The 22,508-nt window shown below is 31.7% G+C and overlaps 2 protein-coding genes across 2 annotated transcripts in view; one reads left to right on the top strand and one right to left on the bottom strand.

Annotated features, from left to right (window-relative positions):
- The window catches only part of l(2)k01209 (uridine-cytidine kinase-like lethal (2) k01209), a 28,312-nt gene extending 21,752 nt beyond the window's left edge, over positions 1-6,560 (bottom strand). Inside the window, exons 1-5 of the mRNA XM_080154615.1 lie at positions 6,417-6,560; positions 6,056-6,112; positions 4,949-5,148; positions 927-1,068; positions 191-272 (exon numbers count right to left, since the gene is read on the bottom strand). Of these exons, the coding sequence (XP_080010741.1) occupies positions 191-272; positions 927-1,068; positions 4,949-5,148; positions 6,056-6,112; positions 6,417-6,455 (520 nt within the window). The 5' untranslated portion in view covers positions 6,456-6,560. The remainder of the gene's footprint in view (positions 1-190; positions 273-926; positions 1,069-4,948; positions 5,149-6,055; positions 6,113-6,416) is intronic.
- Positions 6,561-13,556: 6,996 nt separating this feature from the next.
- Positions 13,557-19,476, top strand: Galt (Galactose-1-phosphate uridylyltransferase). The gene is made up of 10 exons (XM_080155329.1): positions 13,557-13,665; positions 14,100-14,169; positions 14,435-14,574; positions 15,012-15,155; positions 15,219-15,389; positions 15,687-15,809; positions 15,957-16,084; positions 16,172-16,266; positions 16,471-16,538; positions 19,044-19,476. The coding sequence occupies exons 1-10, from the start codon at positions 13,586-13,588 to the stop codon at positions 19,078-19,080; spliced, it is 1,056 nt and encodes a 351-aa protein (XP_080011455.1). The 5' UTR covers positions 13,557-13,585; the 3' UTR covers positions 19,081-19,476.
- Positions 19,477-22,508: the final 3,032 nt, after the last annotated feature.

Here is a 22,508-nt window from a genome sequence, read left to right as displayed (position 1 = left end):
ACAGATACCAATAAAAAGCTCCTTACCCAGTTCTGATATAATTTTGTTAGCTACAGTAGTTTTACCACTAGTGGAGCCACCACAGATACCAGTAACAAATCTCCTTACCTAGTTCTGATATAATTTTGTTAGCTACAGTAGTTTTACCACTAGTGGAGCCACCACAGATACCAATAACAAAGCTTCTTACCTAATTCTGATATAATTTTGTTAGCTACAGTAGTTTTACCACTAGCGGAGCCACCACAGATACCAATAACAAATGGTTCAACCTAAAAATAAGTATAATCGTATTATTTAAAGTTTTAAGTAGTAAGGTTTCTTTTTCTGAAGATTAAGATCTCAATTACTATTGAACTGATTGAGATCTTCTTTATGTGAAAGATTCATTTAGGTCCCAAGATGGTTTTAGGCTTTTTAGGGTAGTTTTATGCCCATCATAAACCCCATTTAATAAATATCACCTAGATACCAGGGGGGCAGCCGCTAGTAGATAATAAGTCAATAGATTTATAGACAGATAGAAACCTTTCTTTCATATATTATTTTCCCAGTGTAAGACCCAAGAAAGGTGAGAACCTTGGACTTTAAATTACACCGATATCCAAAGTTTTGAAGCTAAGTAATATTTTCTTCATTGGCTCAAAAACTTTGGGTACTTTGAATTGGGATTGGAGTTTAGTTGATAAGTTAGGTTAATGAAAATTAGATGGGTGTATAATAAACGACGTGCACAAAATTAGAAAAAAAATATTATAATAAGGTATAACCAACAAGCAAAATATATCTAAAATAATATTTTGTTGTTAGATAAAAGGTAGTCATTAATACCAAAACAAACCCACCACTAAAACAACTGAATCACGTAATGTTTTTTTAAAAATCAATTCAGATGTTGGTTACAGCTGGAGTAACCGGCCATTTACCTGCTGTCCTTCGCTGTTGTACCAAGGCGGCCTGCCGGCTGTGTAGATTGTTCGGCGGCTGGCCCGAATAATCGGCTCTCGCTCCGTACTGATGTCGGCGGACGTAGAGAAGGTTCGCTGCCGCTGTCGGGCCCCTGATACTCTAAACAGAAGAAATATATGGTTTCTTGTAAAATAAATAGCATCAACCCTGCCAGAGACTAGTATATTCGATTTTTTTTAGAATATTTGTTAGGTATATTTTTTTTATTATACACTTAAAACACTTAAAAATGATAACATACAGACAGACAAAAATGATTGTTTAGTTCACTATCAGCTAACATTAACTTTATCAGGAATCTAAAGGGATAAGACCATGGCTGTAACGTTGATGTATATCCTCAATGATTACCCCTTCTGTAGATTAAAATTAGTGGTTGAAACGTAAGAACACTCAAGTTAATGAATCAACCAATCAAAATTCACTAAGGTCCCCAAAGTTGTTGAGCCAATGTATAATAAAACTTTATTATAAAAGTTTTGGGTCTGGTATAAAAAACAACCCATTGTCCACTCTCTCACTGGGCGTTTTCTTAAGTTAACTTCAAATCGAATTTTATTTTCACATAAAGGACATGAGTATTAAAATATTATTTTGTACCTTAAAGGGAAAGTCCCCTCACTATTAAATAATATTCCAACTTCGTAGGACACATAGTCCTGTAAAGATGAGGACTGCATCCTAAAAGGGACACTAGACGCTTTTGTTTCATAAGAAAACTGATAAAAAGTATTTGGGCCTTTTCTAATAATCTAAATTTGTAACTAATATATTAAATTTTTTGATGATAAAACAATCTTTCTCCCAATAAGAGAACAAATATCTCTTGTTGAAATATTAGGAAGAAAGCAAATAAAAAAAATTCTGACATTAGAAATATGAATTAATATCATTATGGGGGGGGAGGCAGACTTTATCAACTAGAATTACAATAGCCTAAAACCACCATAGGACCTATATGCAGTCTCTCTTAAATGGAGAACAATATCGGTTCAGTAGTTATGCAAATCTTAAGCTACAGACAATAAAAAAAAACCTTACTTATAGCAATCCCATCCTATTATTCCTAAGCAATACAAAGGGAGGAGTAGGTTGCGCTAAAAATCCGTAAAAGTGTGAGTTTTAAGGCTTAAAAATAGTAGTAGAACGGTAATATTCACTAAATATGTGTTTTTTTTATTGAAAAGAACTATAGACAAATTTTTTTTTAAAGGTCAACATAAATTTTATCGTCCTAATACTATTTTTAACTTAAAACTCACAACCTTTATCTTTCATTGGTCATCCCCGAATTAGCAACTGCTCTTGTATTAATTTAATTATGAACCAAAGTGTGTCTAGTATCCCTTTATATAACTACTATCTTCACAAAAAGGAGTCAAACTATAACTAAAACTAGAGAGCATACTTTTTTTTGTTTATTCAATGATTTATGGAGTTATAAAATCCATTCTAATCAATATTAAACCTCTTTTCAATTTATTCAAGATTGTTTAAAAGAAAACAAATATTTTATGAAACAATCACAAATTGAAAATAATTTGAAGATTTTAAAACTTTTTAAGTATTATAAAGATGAAAAACAAAAATAACAATATCCATAAGTATCAAAAAATATATTAGCAGCCTATCTTAAATAACAGCCAAGAAAAAGTGGGGGGGAAGTTTTGACACATTTGCGTAAACAATGAGTATAGGCTTTATCTTTGGACTGAGAGGATAGGTTATCAGGGATAAAATCATTCTTATATGATAAATTTTCACAAGTTTTAAGATTTTTTGGATAGGACTCCAGGTTCAGGAGATTCAGGCTTCCAGGTGGTCATTGGACAGGTAAATATCAAAATCAGAATTTTTTTAGAGGTCATTTTATATAACTAAATATGCATATTTTTATAAATGTTATTTACATATTAGAAGAAAAAAGATTTATATTTTGCTTAATAAGTTGACCTCTATCCCTTAAAAAAATTAGATTTTTATTTTTACCTGTTAAGAGACCAACTGGGGGCCTGCAGCTCCAGGACCTGAAGGCCTGCAGCTCCTGAACCTGGAGGCCTATCCAAAAAATCTTAAAACTTGGGAAAATTCATCATATAAGAATGAATTTTTCTTTTATTACCCATCCTCTCAGTTCAAAGATAAAGCCTACACTCACTGTTTACGCAAATGTGTCAAAACTTCCCCCCTCTTACATTCTGATCCCATAGCTTTACGGATGAACAACCAGACGAAGTGAATCATAGGATAGCTTTTCCACTATAGATAAATTTAAAAATTGCTGGGTTTCCTGATTTTTCTTTCATGGTACTATCCCTTTCAGATTAAAGTGGTCCAGATTGACCTGAAAGAATTTTGAACCCTATGTTTGCTGACAATTAGAATTTATATAAATTAATTAAGCGTGTAAAGATTTAATTTCAGCAAAGTTCAATAAATCATGAATGTTAATTCAGCATTTATTGCATATATTATACCTATTTTTAAGGCAAAGTTTTTCTATGTTTAGGTTATGTTTGTCTGTCTGTCCGTAAGTTAGTAACGGTTAGCAACTCTTATCAAAATGTTGGGTAATGTTTGATTATTTTCTTGTTTGATTTATTAAGTTTAGCTTTTTTGAATATCGAAACTCTTGTTTTAAGTAATGCTTTAAAAAATTTACATTCTACAATTAGGAAAGATATAGGGATGGGTAATTGTAAACTATTCTAGAAACCAGGGTTGGCAATCCGTATCCGAATCCGGGATCCGGAATCCGCCCAATTTTTAGCCAATTTTGGAATCCGAATCCGAAATCCGTTTTATAATAGCGGATTTGGATTCTTAATTGGTGGGCTTAAATTAGCGTCTTGAGTTTTTTCTTTGAACTTCGCCTTTTTGAGGGCAAAGATTATCATCATTATATATAAAATCTTTTAAAATTTGGTTATATTCTCGGTAGTTAATTATAGAGAACACCAAGAACATTAATTTTTAGGACATATATAGCACATAAATTTTTTTAATTAAAAAAAAGCCTTTAAAAATATTGCTAGAATCCGGAATCCGCCAGAAATAAGAATCCGGAATCCGCGGGAATCCGTCTTTTTTTTTGGACGGATTCTTGTAAGAATCCGAATCCGGTCCAAAAATTTGACGGATTGCCATCCCTACTAGAAACCAAAGTTTTATTAACATGTTCTCTCATTCGTTGAATTAAATTTTTGTACTTTTAAATATCTTGATTGGTTGGTTCAAGCTTGTATTGTGCAAGCTTAAAGTAAAAGTTTGTTTTAAAGTGTTTATCTATTTAGAGTTCATAGTTTAATCCCTTAAATCCTTGTAAACACTAAAAAAAGTCTTATTACAAGTTATTACTTCATCAAGTGAATGAATATATGGCAAGATCTTTTGATTTTGTGACCTTTATCTTGAAGCAATTAGAGTGATTTGAACCGGTTTATAATCACTTGCTAATAAATAATGAGAGCCTGACATAGCTGCAGTAGAAAAAACTGTTAAAGGCCTCTTATGAAGTAGTGTTGTAGTAGTAAATTTTGAAAAATCTATCTATTTATAATTTTTATTTATAAAATGAATTAAAGCTTGTAGTATAAGGTTACTAATATAATCCCAAGCGTTATGAAATAGAATATTTACTTTCTTATATCATTTCATACAACTTCTTATAAGTAGATATTTTTAGATTTTATAATTATATTACGTTAAAATTCAAGCATTTTTATACGACCTTTTAAGAGGAGGAAGGCATTTGCTCGATGCCTGCAACCCCCCCCCCCCCCTCTAAATCACAAATATTTGAGGAGGGGATAGTTTAGAAGATGATTTTAGGCTTACGTGAACAGGGATGAGATACACCCTTATCTATGTTAAATATGCTTGAATGGGGCCTTACAACCCTTACAGAATCTAGTCTTGAAATGGCAAAGGTAAAGTAGATAGCTAGATATGGTTTAACGGGATGAGATTCGAGCCTTACCTATTATAAATATCTGGGGGTATAAGCCCTATGCTTGAATGGGGCCGCCCACCCCCGCATATTCTAGCCTTGTGGAGGGGCGAGGTGAGGCAGGCCGTTGGAGCACAGACGATGACGTCATCAACACAGTCCTCGTCTAACAGGGAGTCCATGGAGTCGGAGCACAGAGAGGCTGTCGACACGGAGTGACCGTTCTCCAACTTAATAAAAGACAAGGATGACAACATCCATAATAAGCGGAGCACAAACTTATCATGGTTGGGAATACAGACAAAGTGAGAGCAGATATTCAGTTCTCATAACACATAATATGCAAAAACCACGAAAACTTAAAAAAAAAAACGTTTACATCTTTTAAAGCATGACAAACTATGAGTATGTATAGATTAGATGCGCGGGTGGTCATAGGAATTATTCTTCACGGGCAGATAAATTTTAATTATAGAGTAACTATCCTAATAATAAGAAATCAAATTCAGCTCATTTACTTGAAAAAAAAATATGGATGAAACTTTTAATATGTTCCTGAACCCTACAGAGATAGTGCCATGATAGGGTTAGTTAGACTCCCCCAGGGAAACGGTTTATGAGTATACTAGCGGCTACGCCCTAGAGACCTCTAGGGGCACTTAAGGAGGGGAGAGTCGAATTTGATAATACAATTTATTATTTTTGATTTAAAAGAAAAAGTAGATAATTTTTTTGGGGGGGGGAAGAGGTATCCCCCCCCCTCATTTTTAATTTTAGATAAAAAATAATTTTTAAAAAATTTTATGGGGGGGGGGTAATTTTTTTCCATGGTTGATTTCTCTTGGGAGGGTTATGGTACCCTCCCCCAAAATAGTTATAAACCTTCCCGGGACCTATGAGAAGCTACCCTATTAAGGAGAACCCGATCGGTTCAGCGGTTACCAAGATTCTTTGGTACAAACAGACAAACAAACAGACAAAGATCCTTTTACTTTATTATAAGGACTACTGTTTCCTAATTGTCATTTTAAGAACATTAGAATGGCAGGTGTTCCCCTTTCAAGAAGATCGCCGTTTACCACCGAAATTGGGATCTAGCTCCCCCCTCTTTCTTATGATTTAATGAAGAAAACTTACTGTTTGTTTTTCAAGCTTATTGATGTTCGCATTATTGGCTTCTTCAACCCTCTGCTTCTGAAACAATTTTTTTCCATAAAATCTGATAAGCTCTTAAATTAGTGGTTAAAATGTTTGGACACTGAACTTAAAGAACCCAAAATTCAATAAAAGACCCCAACGTTATTAAGCCAACGAATACGACAACGTTATTATAAAACTAGAATAATAAACTGCCCAATGTACTCTACCTCAATGTATTAAAACTGAATAATATTACAACATTATCTACAATCATGAAACAACCACTTTATCTTAAATATAACTTTTTAAAGTCTTAAATCTAAAACCACCCTAAAGTTAAGACAGCAAAAAAGCTTACCAAATCCGAATTATCAGCTGAAGAGGGTTGGCCGCTCATTGGTGCTTTCTGTCAGAAAGCTAGCGCCAAAATCTCGTTGAACAGTTGTACTGCAGAATGTAGGGACACTCAATGACATAATTTTTTTCACCAGTCAAAAATATCATTAATGTTTTCTCATATTGAGAAACTATGGTACAATTCAAAGTCACAGTTCTCGCCAGGCTACAATTAAATCAAGATAAAAGTAAATGCTGAGCTCTGGGACTTATGTATGGTGAAATTAGACATAAAACCATAATGATTCCAGTTAAAACCAAAATATTTCAGCGGGATCTTTTTGAGAAAATTAGATTTGAAAATTTCAAGTTCAATTTTCACCCCCTAGGAGTTGCCGCATAATCATGACAAGAAAAGCAAAGATTATTTCTTTAAAATTTTGAACAAGTTTGCTTTTATAAAGTTCTTCATAAAACCACTCCTGAAGGGAGTTAATTAATGGTCATTTTTATCAGTTGCTTTGCTAAGGTCACGGAAATTCAGCCTTAAATAGAAGCAAATTTGTTCAAAATTTTAAATAAGCAATCTTTGCTTTTCTTGTCATGATTATACGGCAACTCCTAGGGGGTGAAAATTAAACCTGAAATTTTCAAATCTAATTTTTTTAAAAAGATCCCGCTGAAATATTTTGGTTTTACCTGGAATCATCATAGTTTTATGTCTAATTTCACCATACATAGGTCCCAGAGCTCGGCACTTGCTTTTGTCTTGATTCAATTGTAGCCTGGCGTGAGTTAGTTCTCACTGACATAAAAATGGAAGCATAATAAGTTTTCTTCAGGTACTATATCCCCACAAAAAAAACTGTAAAATGAAAGTCATAATAATAAGAAAACACATTAATAGCAGAAAAAAAACTGCAAAATTTGTACTTCATTCAAACTAAAAAAATCTTTAGTGATTTAAATAGTTATATTTATGTTCTACTAGGTACTTTTTCTTGTTTATTGGCGTTTTTTTGGTAAATATATAAGTCTATGAGTGTCCTTTTCCTTTCAGTTATAACTCAAGAAGCTAGCTTAAAAAACTTTGGGAATTCACCAGCCTTGTCTTCAGTTTCTTCAATAGATTTTAAATCACTGTTTAAGTTTGAACTTTGTTTATATTTGTTATCTGAAATAAGAATTGTAAATTACTAAATAGAATATATTTTATATATACTTATTTAACTTCTTTGCGTCACTATGCATTTTATGATCTAATAATTACTAGAAATCATATGTTTTTGTGGTTATACAACTGTTGTAGAATTAAAAGAAACATCATAGAATCAAAATATATATAAAAAAATATATTTTGCTTAGTAACATTATTGTTCTAAATACACAAGAGAACGCATCATTGTATCTATCTATCTCCCACGTGTTTTACCCAGAAAAATGGCGCGCAATTTTCGCGCGACGTGATTTTTATCCACTTCAAATAGTCTCCACAAAAAATACGCAATTTCTGTTTAAAAATAACTAGGTAAATCATATTAAATAGTATGTATTATTGTGTACACAAAATAAAACATGTATAAAAACGAGAATATTGTCTGTAAATAAAAAGTATAAGAGAAAGAGGGATAGATAGATAGATTGTATAACAGAGGCTGAGACAGTACATGGATAGAGGGAAGATAGATAGATAGCTGGCTGCCGGCAAGGGCCAGGTATTGTAACTGCAGTCACCTCTGGATCTAGAACTGTACTGTACACTAAAAACACCACACTGACACACACACACATACACCGGCTGAATATAGGATGTATATTAGTGAATAATTTTGCTTTCTATCCTACTTACTTTCTTCTCTTTATATCATTTTATATTAGATTATTCTTATTATTTGATTGTAATAAATGTTTTGTTATTGTAAAAACTGCTTTACAAGAAGGTTAGATATAAAATTTTAACATTTTTGTTGCTTAAGTATCTTAAAATGGTCATTTTAATACCTGAAAATTTAAGTATTACGTGAGTCATACAAATTGATAAATTATTCATATTTCTATTGAAATATTTTTAGGACAAAATTCATATTTCACCAGTAAGTAATAAAATTATATTATTTATTAAATAATCATATCTTTAAAAACTTTTCAATGAATATATTTGTTTTTAATTAGAGGATTTTCAGGGAGAGGGGAACATTGATTTGGTTATTTATTTCAATTAGTCCCCAAAGTTTTATAATTACGTTTTCTCGTATTCATTCGAATCCGGTAGATAGGAACCGGTTCTCATCCATACGAAAAAACTATGTCTAGCATCGTATTATATCCAGCTTTCTACGAATATAAAAATGTACAATCATAAGATTAAAACTAGTTTTTTTAGCCCCGAGGTGCCGAAGGCACCGGCTAAAAAATATTATAATGTATATATTATAATTGTACATTCTATATCCGCGGAAAGCCGTTTATAATACGATGCGAGAAATAACTATTCTTATTCGTTAGTTTAACAACTTTGGGGACTTTTATTGAATTTTGATTAGTTGGTTCAGTGTCCACACGTTTCAATTCCTTATTGTAATCTATCATTCAAATTTTACCAGCTTCCAAAGCCAGAGTTTTATTAATAGGCATTTAGATAAAAATTAAATTCTTGCCCTTTGTCCTTTACCCGTATCCCTGTATGTAAGATTTTTAGTATTTGCATGTCATGTTGAAATTCATCTAAAATTGCAGGGATTGGGCAATAGAACATAAATATCTATTCATAAAATAAAACAAGCATGAGTTAATAGGTAGATAACCCACAATAACAGTGAACTGCAATACAGTGTTAATATAGAAAATACTAGGGTTGGGCCGGATACTTTTTTGGCCGTATACCGGATATCCGGCTGATTTCAAATGCCGGATATCCGGCAAACACCGGATATCCGGCAAATATCCGGCCAAATTACCGGATATCCGGCCGGATAACCGGCCAAATTACCAGATATTAAAGTAGTAAAAAAAATTTCTTCAGAAATCTTATATAAATTTACATAAAGTTTAACTTATTCAGAAAAAATGTTCTTCTAGCTTCAATAATAAGAAAATTATAGCCATTTAAGATTTTAAAAAGCAGAGATTTTTGGTGTAAAGTATAAAAAATTATAGAGCCGGATATCCGGCCGGATAGTTTCAATATCCGGTATCCGGCCGGATATTGAAAATGGCCGGATATCCGGCCCAACCCTAGAAAATACCAATGTAATTTACAGTCTAATGGCATATCCCTCCTTGTGTAGGGTCCAGATCAACATTAATCTTAGACTGCGTAAATACTGTAGAGACTACATATACCCCAATTATAGAATAGCAAGTTATTATTGAATGCTTAAACCTAATTAATTTGTAGCTTTAAAAATCTTCTAAAACTTAATAGAAAATCCTCCAAAATTCCTGAAATAAGAAGCATTTTAGGTCAGTTACACGAATCTTTATTCAACGCGGCCTAAAAAAAGCTGAAGCCGGCTTGCAGCTCATTATTTGCTATCCAGTCTTTGTACATATGTACTTTCATTGATATTTAAGTAGCGAAGCTACTCTCTAATTAGTCTGTTCATTTGTAATTCAAGCATTTTTGTTAGAAAGTGAAATGGTTACTGTAGAAAACCTTTTTACATCTAGCTTTCATCAGTTAAAGTAAAAGTTTCTTACATGATTTTAAAAAGTCATTATGATTTAACTGGCAAAAAGTTAGTAGGGAATATATTGCCATGATTGAAAATTGCCATCCTTGTTTTAAGTATTTTTTCAGATATTTTTCTGTATATTGAAACTTCCTTTACATATTTTTGTAGTACATTGTTCAGTATCTTATGTACTTTTTAAAAAGGTTAATAATTTTAATTTAACAAGATGGCAATTTCCACACTCATTCGCTAGTTCTAAATATAAACTAATATAATTTTATTTTTTCTTTCATAATTCTTGAGATTTTAATATCATTAAATTTTGACAATATTTATTTCTTTAACTCAAGGTATGCAGCAAAGCATTTATGATTTAGATAAGTGAAAAATTTGCGTCAGAGCAAACAGAAAAAATGGAAATATTTAGTAATATTTAGTTTGCAAACATTATGGCGTCATTTTAGACCTTGAATTATTTTAAACAAGCATGAGAAATCTCTTCGTTGCTCAGCTTTGACAATTAAACAAATTGACTACTAGGAAGAATATAAAGAAAAAAGGGGGGGGAAAGCAAGGATCTAAAGGGATAATACACCAAAATTACCCCTTCTGTAGATTACAATTAGTGGTTGAAACGTTTAGAAACTAACTTCATGAACCAACCAATCAAAATACATTTAAGTTCCCGAAATTGTTATGACAAAACGTTATTATAAAATTATGGGGACTAGTGTAATAAAAAGCCAAATAACCCCTCCCTCCATTGAAAATAAGACCTAAATTGTTGTCCTGTATAACATCATTGATTCATAGAGATGTCAATCTTCTTAATTATCCAATGACTATATGACATTTTTTCTTTTTCGTATATAAAACTATAGAGATGCTATGCTCCTAAAAATATTCAATGACTAATACCCATAGCAAGAGTTCCTGGCTATTCAACTGCAAAAATTCCCCATAATATAATAATAGAAAGAACGGGGATGTGATATCACAACCGCTTAAAGTGTTTTGTATCAGGGATCTAAAGGGATAAGACAATGGCTGATAAATTAATGTACTCCCCCAATGATGATACACAAAATTACACCTTCTGGAGATTATACTTAGTGGTTGAAAAATTTGGACAATCATATAAGTGAAACAACAAATCTAAATTCAATTAAAGTCCCCAAAGTTGTCAAGCCAACGAATAAGTTATAAATAAACAGTCCAATGTCTCTCCCTGCCTGGGTTTATGTACTTAAATGACACAATAGCCTGTTCAATAATTGAACAGGCTAAGGGAACAAAGGTAAGGGGCAGATTGTGCTGTAATAATAATTGACATTTTGTGTGATGAATTTTGCAGAAGTGATGAAACACCTATAGAGTGATTCATTCATTCTCAATTTCATGCATTTGACCTGACTAATTGTAAGGACAAACTTTTAGAGATTTTACACCATTTGCATCTTCTCATTTTAATTAATTCTTTACATCATATATGCTTTTGGTATAAATCTTATAAATAAGCTTAATTAAATTCATACAAACATTGAAAAAGGGAAAAGTAGGTTGCGGGTAAAATCCGTAAAGGTTGTGAGTTTTAAGTTAAAAACAGTAGTAGAACGATAAAAATTTAGGTTAACTTTAAAAAAAACTTTGTTGTCTATAGTTCTTTTCAATAAGAAATACACATATTTAGTGAATAATATCGTTCTACTAATATTTCTAAGCCTTAAAATACACACTTTTACGGATTTTACCCGCAACCTACTTTTCCCTTTAAACTGATTAAAATCACTGAATATATGTCAATGTTCCCTACTTCTAATTTTAGATAGAAAGATTGAACTCTTTTTTATCTGTCCTTCTGTCTGTCAAGAAATGGATATATTGATATAGTAGCAATGCTGCTCTATGAATGAATCATGTCCGTTCCTACGTGTTTATCAAATGGATAAATTGACTCTCTTATTTATCAAAGGAGTTTGAAAGCTATCAATACTTTTGACTAAGTTATTTACAAAAAAAATATCATATTCAGCAAATGATTGACAACACCTGCCAAAATCTTTATCATCTTTTGTCATTTTCTTTACCCTTAAAATTTGTGATCCTATTATTGCTGCGCTTCTTGAGGTTTTAACTTTCCTTGGTTTTGAAACTAATGATTCACCAATCTTGAATTTTATGCATTCTTACCTAATTTGGAGGGTAAAAATATTATACAATAAATCAATCTTCCCCTATTAAAGTATTTAAAATTCTGCTATAAAAAAATTTGAAGTTTTTGGGGGAATGAAAGAGTTGTAGATTAATTGAACTGTCATCAGTTCATCCCTCCCTGAAAAACTATCCTAGATTTTTTGTCTGTTTTATTTAAAGTTCATTTTAGTGCATAAAAATTCACCTAACTCAAAAGAATAGATAAATTAAATTTGCCAAGATTATTTTTTCATACTTACAAAGCAACTTATCATAGTACATTAACAGCAAGAAAAAACATTTCATAAAATTAAGAACTTAAATCATAATCATTGAATAGACAAAGAGAGGGATAATATACACACATCAAAACTATTTTTTATCAACAAAGAATTGCATACATATTACAAAAATACTATTTTTAATCTCACAGAAAAGTTGGAGGCATAATAGTTTATCTCCAGTTACCCTATCCCTGTCCTTGAAATGATATGAAAGCTGTCCTTACTGTATACAAAGACAGAGAGAAATGCTTTCTCAATGTTTTGATTTATAAACTGGCTTTCTCAATGTTTTGATATTGTAAACAGCTGACTACATGGTTTTACTAGCAGACAGCTTCTCTGTTAGGGTGTGCATAAAAATCCACGAAAAAATACTTTAAAACCTTTAAAAAGAGTTTGCAATCATGCCTACACTAATAATCATATTCAGAACATTCAAACATAAAAACAATCTCTTTACAAATAAAAATTACTGCCCTCCTTAAAATAGATTGTTATACAAGACTATATTTTAAAAATCTATTATTGTCTGCATTGTATCAACACTTAATAAGTCCAGACAAGCGTCTAACTTTTAAAAAAAGTACTTTTATAATAGTATTACTTCTGTTGATAGTGAATAACATAACTTTTTATTATGTGTTAAGTTGTAGTTTTGTGGTTAAAGTTAAATGTTAAACATGTTTAAAAATTTTCATTATGATTTGTTGTTATAAAACAGAACAAACTATAATAATATTCAACTGATTCTTTTATGAAAAATGGGAACCTATCAGCCTTTAAAATTAATAATAACAGATTCTTTTAAATTTTGTATTATGTTCTTTACTGGGCACATTTAGACATTAAAAATAAGAAACTAAAAAAAACTATTTGCATTAATGATTTTAAGTAATATTTTAGCAGCAGAAAACTTTATGATAAAAATATTCTCTAAAGGCTATATTATTTACTAGAATAACGACTCCCAACAATCAAAACTATAGGTAGTCTCTGTAAAACATTAAGACAGTCATGTTCTGAATTTCAGATTTTTAAAGATGAGTTTTAACCCGGTTGATCATCAGCATGTTAGATGGAACCCTTTGAAAGGAGAATGGATTCTTGTCTCACCACATAGGTATATAATTGTAGTTAATTGAAATGCAATCCTTAAAAATGTGAGGTTTCTGTACAAAAATGCACATAGAATATATGAATACATTGACAGTGGAAAATTTGTTGTCAATTAAGGTTGCTAATGGGGACCCCATTTATTGGTCAGTTCGTTCATCCAAGGGTAGGGCATGGGGTATAGGAGGTGCGAGGGGTTTTTGTTATTTTAGCCAGCTGCAAGTATCACAAGTAGAATACATGAAAACATAATGCAACATCCAAGTTATAAAATATTGATTTTTACAAATCCGATTTGTCGTTATGACATTTCACCTTCAATTTTACAAATCTGGAAGTTATAATTTAAACTGTTAAACAGGGGACTATCACCAATTACAAACAGACAGTCAAACATGCATAAGATTCTGAGAATGGAGCTTGATCTTCAATATATTATAGAATGAAGAGACCTTGGTCAGGTCAAGTGGAAAAGTCAAACGAAGAGGAAAGACCTGAATTTGACCCTACGGTTAGTAACTATTTTTTTTACATCATCAATAACAAAACTTTCTTTATCTATCAATAAATTAATGACATTTACTTAGAACCTATTTAATTAATGAACCAACCAATCACATTTCATTAAAAGTCCCCAAAGTGTTCAACAAACGAATAGAAATAATTATTATAAAACTTTGGGGAATAGTGTAATAAACATTCTAATGTCCCCTCCCTCACTGCCAACTAACACTATGATATGTAATAGAGATTGCAAATGGTTTAATCATTTTCAGAATCCACTCTGTCCTGGAGTGACAAGACCTAGTGGCCAAACCAATCCTCAATATACCTCAACATTTATCTTTGACAATGATTTTCCAGCACTCCTGGAGGATGTACCTGAACCACCTGCCAGTGACAACCCACTTTTCAGGTATGTTTAATGGAATAGTTCTATGAAATGAAGTTTAGAAAAATGATTTCGAGCATAAGTTACAAGTATACCATCAAACATAAATTATTTTATATTACAAATAACAAACAAATAGACATCAATAAATTAGTAATCATGCTGTTTTTGTGAGAAAAAAAACCAGCTGTATAAGTTGCAAATATCACAAGAAAAAGATATTTAAGTCTTGATATTTTTAAAACTCCATGGTAGAAAATTGAAATTCTCTCAAATATATGCCCTATAAATCAGTTCAAGCCATTGAACAAGAAAAAATACGCAGTTCACTAAATTCAAGTTGAAATGCATTTCATGAAACTATCCCTCTGACATTACAAGAATTATGTATTATGTTCCAGTAACATTCTTTTCTTGTTTTTTTTTTTACAGACAATAAATGATGAATAACTTTGTTAAAGGTGTGGACAAGCCAAAGGAACCTGCAGAGTGATGTGCTTCAGCCCCAAATCTAATGTAACAGTACCCATCATGTCCATTGAGGAAATAAGACATGTCATTGATGCATGGGTGCAGGAACTTAATGATCTTGGACAAAAATACAAGTAAGAAATTGTTTTGTAACCTTTAAATATTTCAAAGAACTTTTCCAATACGTCAATTTTCAGGTGGGTGCAAATATTTGAGAACAAGGGTGCAGTAATGGGATGTTCCAACCCACACCCCCACTGCCAAATCTGGGCCTCCTCATTCATGCCCAATGAAGCAGCTGCCAAAGACAAGAACATGAAGGAATACTTTAACAAGATGGGTTCTAATCTTCTGATGGATTATGCCAAGTAAGAATTCATAAATTAAAATTGATTATAAGAATTCAATTTCTCATATTCATTCGAAACTGATAAATATCCCATGGATTAGAACCAGTTCTCATCTATACGTATTATATCCAGTTTTCTAGGAATATAAAAATTTACAATCATAAGATTAAAACCAGTTTTTTTAGCCTGTGCCTTCTGCATCTCAGGGCTAAAAAAACTGGTTTCAATATTATAATTGTACATTTTAAATCAGCGGAAAGCTTTTTATAATACAATACGAGAAATAACTATTATACCATTTATTTTAACTTTAAGACAGGAGGTAGAGAAGAATGAAAGAATAGTGGTACAAAATGGAGACTGGCTTGGACTTGTTCCCTACTGGGCAGTATGGCCTTATGAGACTATGATTATTCCAAAGTCAAGACATATCAAAAGGTAAAATCCAAATTATAGAATTATGGTAACTGTCAGCTACAATATAAACTCTATTTAAAAGATTTTTTTGATCTTTGTGTAAGTAAGATTGTTAATTTTTTCTTCCTTTTGAAAAGATTGATATTAAATTAATCAATATCCATTTAGAATGAGTGATCTGACAGATGAAGAAAAAACAAGTCTAGCAGACATAATGAAACAACTGACAACGAAATATGACAACCTCTTTGAATGCAGCTTTCCTTACTCTATGGGATTTCATGGAGCTCCTACAGGTTTTAAAATTAAAGATTACTTAATTTTGATACAATATTGATATTAATCACCTTCTCCCCATCTATGATACAATCAAAATACTCTAGGTCCTGGTCATGAGTCAGAGAACTGTGATCATTGGCAGTTTCATGCACTCTACTACCCTCCTCTACTTAGATCTGCTATGGTCAAAAAGTTTATGGTAAGAAAAATTAAATCAACTTGAACGACTAGGAAACATGTCATGTAATAATGTTATATTAAATATGTCATGTCTATTAAAAATTTGAGTCTTAAAGAAGAATTACTTTTAAAAAAGCTATTTAAGGTGGGTCAGACCATTTGCTCAATAAAAGTACATGATCAAATAATAATGATGATCTTAACAAAACTTGTTTCCTTTAAGGTTGGATATGAAATGCTGGCTAACTGTCAGAGAGATCTAACTGCTGAACAGGCGGCTGATAAGCTTAGGTATTAAATATTATAATGTGTAGCAACTTTATAAAATTAACTACCCTTTAGTACCTTTATTTAATTCAATTCCATTATATATGCATTCATTTAAAATATTTCTTTATAATAAAAATCATTACTTTTATGCCAGTAATCTCAATGAATCATTAAAAAATATTACTATTTTTAATCAATTTATTGTTGAATTTAGTTTCTTTAAGAAAAAAAATATTTAATTAAGGCAAATTTCTAGGAAATGATCTGAAAGGATCTATAGATATTTTCTTAATTAATGAACAATTAAAATATAAAGAAAATTATATCCTTTGACAATACTTTAGTGAAGAAGCTTCTCTACTATGTGTTCTGTCTGTCTAATTAAAATAAGTAGTAGGATATTTATGTGCTGTCATTGTGTTAATTACAGGGAGTAAGGGAGGGGACAATGGATTGAATATTCAATTTTTAAGAGTCTTAGACTTTGGTACTGGCTTAAAGGGAATGTGCAAGAATTCAGTAGTTTCTGACTGACTTTGGGTACTAGCGCATGAATGCCCTGTTAACTAGCTGAGTTAGTTTTGAATAAAGCAGACAGAAAAATTTGTCCTAAGATGACTGGTTTTAACAAATATTTTTCCCAAGAAAATGTCATTTCATGTATACAGGGGCGTCCAAGCTTTTTATTTTGGGGGGGGGTAAAATGGCGCACGAAGCTCGCCGCAAATTTTTTTTTACCCCCCCCAAACTTTTTACCCTGGGGGTAAAATTTGCTTGGGGGGTGTAATTACCCCCCCTGAAATCTGTTGGCAGGGGTAAATTTAGTTTACCCCCTCCAAAATTTACCCCTGGGGTAAAATTTTTGGGGGGGGTAATTTAAATTTTATTAAATATACAGTATCAAAAATGCGCGCGAAGCGCGCAAAATTTTTTTTTATTAGAGATTTTTTATTTTGGGGGCATAGAATAAGGAGGAATAGAAGTGAAAACCCTAAAAATTTCTGGGAAACTTGAAGGAATCTTTGACTTGCGCAGTAAAGACAATAATGCTTAAGTACAAATCACAATGACTAGTTGGACAAAATTTAAAAAATTTAATTTGTATCAAAGTCTAATAGATACTGTTAAATATTTGATTTAAGCCTTTGAAATTTAATTTCATATTGAGTTTTATATGATTTATCTTTGAATATATTGCTATCGTTTACAGTGGGTACTCTTTAGCCCTTTAAAATATTAGAATCATAGAATGAAAACTGACGCTGTAATACACACCTCACATGGAGGTGGTTCCAGCATTAGATGCTTGGTCGTTTTAGATAAAGATGAAAAGTTACTTTTAATGTTCACCTTGTTTTGATAAGTATGATTGACCACGTTTATAATTTTTAAGGGTCAGCTAAATGGGTACAACCCCTCCCCTCCCCTCCCCTACCTCAAGTTCATGTATGGATGTAGTTGCTAGTATGTATAATCAGCTGTTTGAAAACAGCATAGGAGCGAAACCTATCATATAAAGGCTGAGACCAATAATTTTGGTACATTTTTGAAAAGTAAGTTGCTTACTTTAATTAAAATTTTTAAGGCTTTGCACATAAAATTCGATTTTAATCCATTGTGAATAGGGAAGAGAAAGGTCGAGGCTTGGCTACAAGGCTTTTAGTAAATTATTGCAAAAGGAATTTATTTTGAATATTTTTTCAGAATAATTACTTAAATCATGTGATTTACTAACAGCCTTGTAGCCGTTTTAGTCTTTCAAATGTTCCAATTTAGATTCAGGCTAGCCAGGCAGAATCTTCTACCTGGATTCTATTCTATACTTTATCTTCTTTGTTTGGGGGGGGGTATTTACCCCCCCAAAATTGTTTGGGGGGGGTAAATACCCCGTCCTAAATGGTTGGGGGGTGCCTACGGCACCCCCAGGGTAGGGGTAAATTTTAAATAGGGGGGGGTAATCGCCCCATTACCCCCCCCCTTGGACGTCTATGCATGTATAGAAACTCTACTGTGATATTTATGTATTAAACGATCTAAGAACCCCTTGAATTTAGGTAGCAGTTAAAAATATATGAGAAGGGTTGACGAAGTTATAAGGATGATTTTCTAGTGATTAATTACAGAATGTTTACTACATTGTGATGTATTGGTAATCTAATTTTCAAATAAATGATTTTTTTCTTAGAACTAATTTTGTTCTCAATTATATTACCATGATCCCTAATATTATAATTTTGGTCAAATGTTTTGGATAAATCTGGTTTTCGTTGCTTTTCAGTGAAAACTCTTAAATTGAATTAATTGCCCATTGTCCGCTCTCTTACTCCCTGGTTAATTAAGATCTTTGAAATTGCTATTGAAATGTACGAAGTTTTAATTCTTAAAAGTAGCTTCATATTGAAAAGTATCAAATAATGATAAAAAGCAATAGTGATGTGATGTAAACTAGTGTAGCATAATAAAATATTTTTGGGAAAATTTTTTTCTTAACTATATCTGTATCATTCTTGTTTTAATTTATTTCAGGAATCTTCCAGATATCCATTACAAGCTCAAACAATAAAGAAATCTTCAGAGGAGTAAAATACTGAGATATTTTATCAAAAGAAAACTATATTGCCTACATCTATTCAATTAGGCATTAAGACAAATATATTCAGTTTAACATGTTTTTAAGTATTTTGAAATTGTTTTCAATATAACATGAATTGATCCTCTAATATTGTTAAACTATTAAAATAGTAATCAAATCATTTCTGATAAAATAATAGGACCAGGTAGTTTCATTTCTGAAATATATTACCTATTTCTGAACAATTTTTATAAGCAATAAATGAATACCTCCTAATTAATGTAAAGTCTATTGAATACTTAGTAAATTGTAAGTATATCTTATATTAACAGTGTTTAAAATGTATTTTTAAATGTTAAGTTTAAATGAATATATATTTTATAAAAACCTTTATTTTTTATTTTTAAAGAATCTAGCTGTGCTACAAATACCTACCTAACATATTAAAAAAAACTAAAAATTTCATGCAGGGGTGTAAATTTCTCAAACAAGTTAAATTGTTTTTCCTAATCTATACTACAAAAATAGTTCAATATATCCTTGTTCTTATTTTTTCAAGAAAATATATGCACCACTGAATTTGTGTAATAAATGTAATCTTACCAAAATTTTCTTGGATTCTATAAATCTCTTTTAAACAAAGTCTCTTTTCCTATATACTATCCAAAATAAAGGAGTAAATATTTCTTAACTAAAAAATCCTTTACTTAAAGATTTAAGTAAGCTATAACAATAAAATATTTTCATTATATAGTTGGACAATAAAAGTTCTAATAAAATTATTTCTAACTTTTGTAAGAATTTTCATTACAAACACTATTATCAAGATATTAGAAAATAAAGGAAATTTTAATGAAAAATAAGACAATTGTTCTAAAAACAATAAGATTTTTTTGTTTTCATAATAAATATAAAAGGTCTAGATCCCAAATCACTTAACTGGACCAATAGGAAAATAGTGTAGGATTAATCAGACCACATTATTGGTTAGGAAGTAAACACATTTTTGTATGAAAGGGGCAGGATTTTCAATTCATTCAAATAATAAGTCAGCTTTAAATAGTCAAATTTTTATCATAAAAATTTGTTTGGGAAATTTTATCATCCAAAAATTTCGCCGCTCCTATAATGTGATTGAACCATATAATGTAGTTAGATATTAACAAAAATATTCGTAGGTTACCTAGAAATTGAGTCTGATTGGCCATCTAGGGTTATAAAACTACCTATTAATTTCATAAAGGGTTTAAATATTGAAAAAGCAATGGTTGGTCAGCTGCTGGCTGAGGTCTGAAAAAAAAACTTTTCAAACTAAAGAAATTCATTTGTATGCTTTTGTTAACTACATAGCAGGTACTGAGAGGAAAAAAAGGTTGTAGTTTCACTGAACAAGGACAGTAGTCTTGCATAGTAACAGTGAGATCAATGTTTAACAATAATATCCAAGGGTTAAGGGAAAATAACCTAAAATCATTCCAAGACTCAAAATTATAAATAGTCTAAATCCATTCTAAGACCTATGTTCACTGAAAGAAGAACTTTACTACTTTATATAATAAAATAAGGATATCTGCAAAATTTTTCTAAAAAATTCTTTCTTTGGGTGCTTGTTGGTTTGATGGGTGAAGAGTTAATTTGCTCTCCCTTCTTGGATTTTACCATGTGAAACTATCCCCCCCCCCTTACACACATCTTTCATAGCCAATAGTAAAATAGTTTTGTAGGTCAAATAAAACTCAATTCATCTTGACAACCAAGTTTGTTACTATGCATGGTTAGCATATAAAATAACTAACAAAATAATCAGGTCAATAGCAAATTATTATGACAAGTTAAATCCTATATTAGGAAGGTTTTTCATTTTAAGATTTCATTAACCACTTAATAGATTAAATCCTAAATTTAGAGAAGCTTCATGTACTTCCTCAGATGGTCTAAGGCTATTTTTCTGCCCCCATTCCCCGGATACTACAGGTACAGCCATTAGTTAATTGTAAAACTTAAGCTAAATAACTCTAAAAGGTACTATTTAATTATGAAATGCTTTTCAGGTAAGCTTAACCCTTACAGATCGGGGGGGGGGGCTCAAAGAGCCCCCCCTCTAGTTTTTTCAATCTCATTTTTTTTGTAGGTAAGATGGAGAGCTGTAACTTCATGACTTTTTAAGTTTAGTAATTATACGTCGGCAAGAGTTGATTTTATTAGGATATCTGGTCTGTGTCGGTCGTAGTGTCCGGTCAAAGTCGGTTGGGTAGCAAAAAAAATTAGAAAAAATTCTAAATAAATCTTAATTTCTACATTATGACCTTTGTGTATAAGGTAGAAACCTAAAATTTTTTGGTGAATACTTAGATATCAATGACCATCTGAGAAAAGTGGTGTTATGACCGTTTGACCGCTCCCTGACCGACTTTATGACCGATTTTTGTCCGGCTTTTACAACAGACATATATCATGAATATCGTGGCTTCTATTACAGCTAGAGACCTATAATTTTTTTTGGTAAATCCTTGAGCAATAATAAACAGATAAAAATATTAATTTGAGCCGCCAATCGCCGTTTTACCGCCGTAACCGCCGAAAATGGCGGTTTCCGTTATTTGCCGTTTTTCGGTGATGATCAGAAAAAGTAATTTTTTTGTTATGAAAAATAAAAGTTCGTCCTAAAATTTGGTCATCCTAGCTGCAAAATTGGCCGCTCTACAGCTGTTTTAAAATTTAGCGGCTGGCCGCTAAAAAGCGGCTAAGGAGCGGTCTGACTGCTATGACTAGAAAACGTAATTTTCTCTAAAAATACACATGAACCACCAGAAAAAAATGTTACGTCTTTATCTGTACCAGGAGCCGAGATAGAGGGGGGGGCTCAAAGAGCCCCCCCCCCGATCTATTAAGGTGGGAATTGGGGCCCGATCTGTAAGGGTTAAGAATTGAATTATCAGATATTTTATTTATCAAAAAATCAAAAGTTTATTTTACACTACCAAGGGTTTGCTTTTTTACTTGATTGTATGGACAGTAAATAACATGCATTGATAAAAAGAAGAATTCTATCAACAACCTTTTCTTTCTCCCAAAACTTGATAACTCCCAAATGCAGATTTTTTCACATCTATAATACAAAGTAGAACGATGTTTGTTTGTCTGTCTGTCTGTTTGTTTGTAGCAAAGGATCTCGCTAACCGCTGAACCGATCGGGTTCTCCTTTACAGGGTAGCTTCTCATAGGTCCCGGGAAGGTTTATAACTTGTTTTTTGGGGGGTGGGACACCCCCAACCCCCCCTAAAAAATGAAAAATACCCCCCCAAAAAAAAAAAAATTTCTCCCCCCCCCCCCCAAAGAAAATTTTTCTTTTAAATCTAAAATACGAAAAATTGGTTTGATCAAACCTCTTGGGGCACAGCCCCTAGAGGCTAGGGGCG

Source organism: Acartia tonsa, chromosome 3 (assembly GCF_053477335.1).
Source record: "Acartia tonsa isolate MP-2025a chromosome 3, ASM5347733v1, whole genome shotgun sequence".
In the NCBI taxonomy this organism is placed as follows: domain Eukaryota; kingdom Metazoa; phylum Arthropoda; class Copepoda; order Calanoida; family Acartiidae; genus Acartia; species Acartia tonsa.
Note: the sequence above shows the minus strand (reverse complement) of the source record. Positions and strands in the feature narration are given on the sequence as shown.

Coding starts and splice junctions, on each gene's coding strand:
- Galt (XM_080155329.1), top strand. CDS start 13,586: ATGAGTTTTAACCCGGTTGATCATCAGCATGTTAGATGGAACCCTTTG. Junction 13,666..14,099: donor ATTCTTGTCTCACCACATAG/GTATATAATTGT, acceptor AATATATTATAG/AATGAAGAGACCTTGGTCAG. Junction 16,539..19,043: donor CAGGCGGCTGATAAGCTTAG/GTATTAAATATT, acceptor AATTTATTTCAG/GAATCTTCCAGATATCCATT.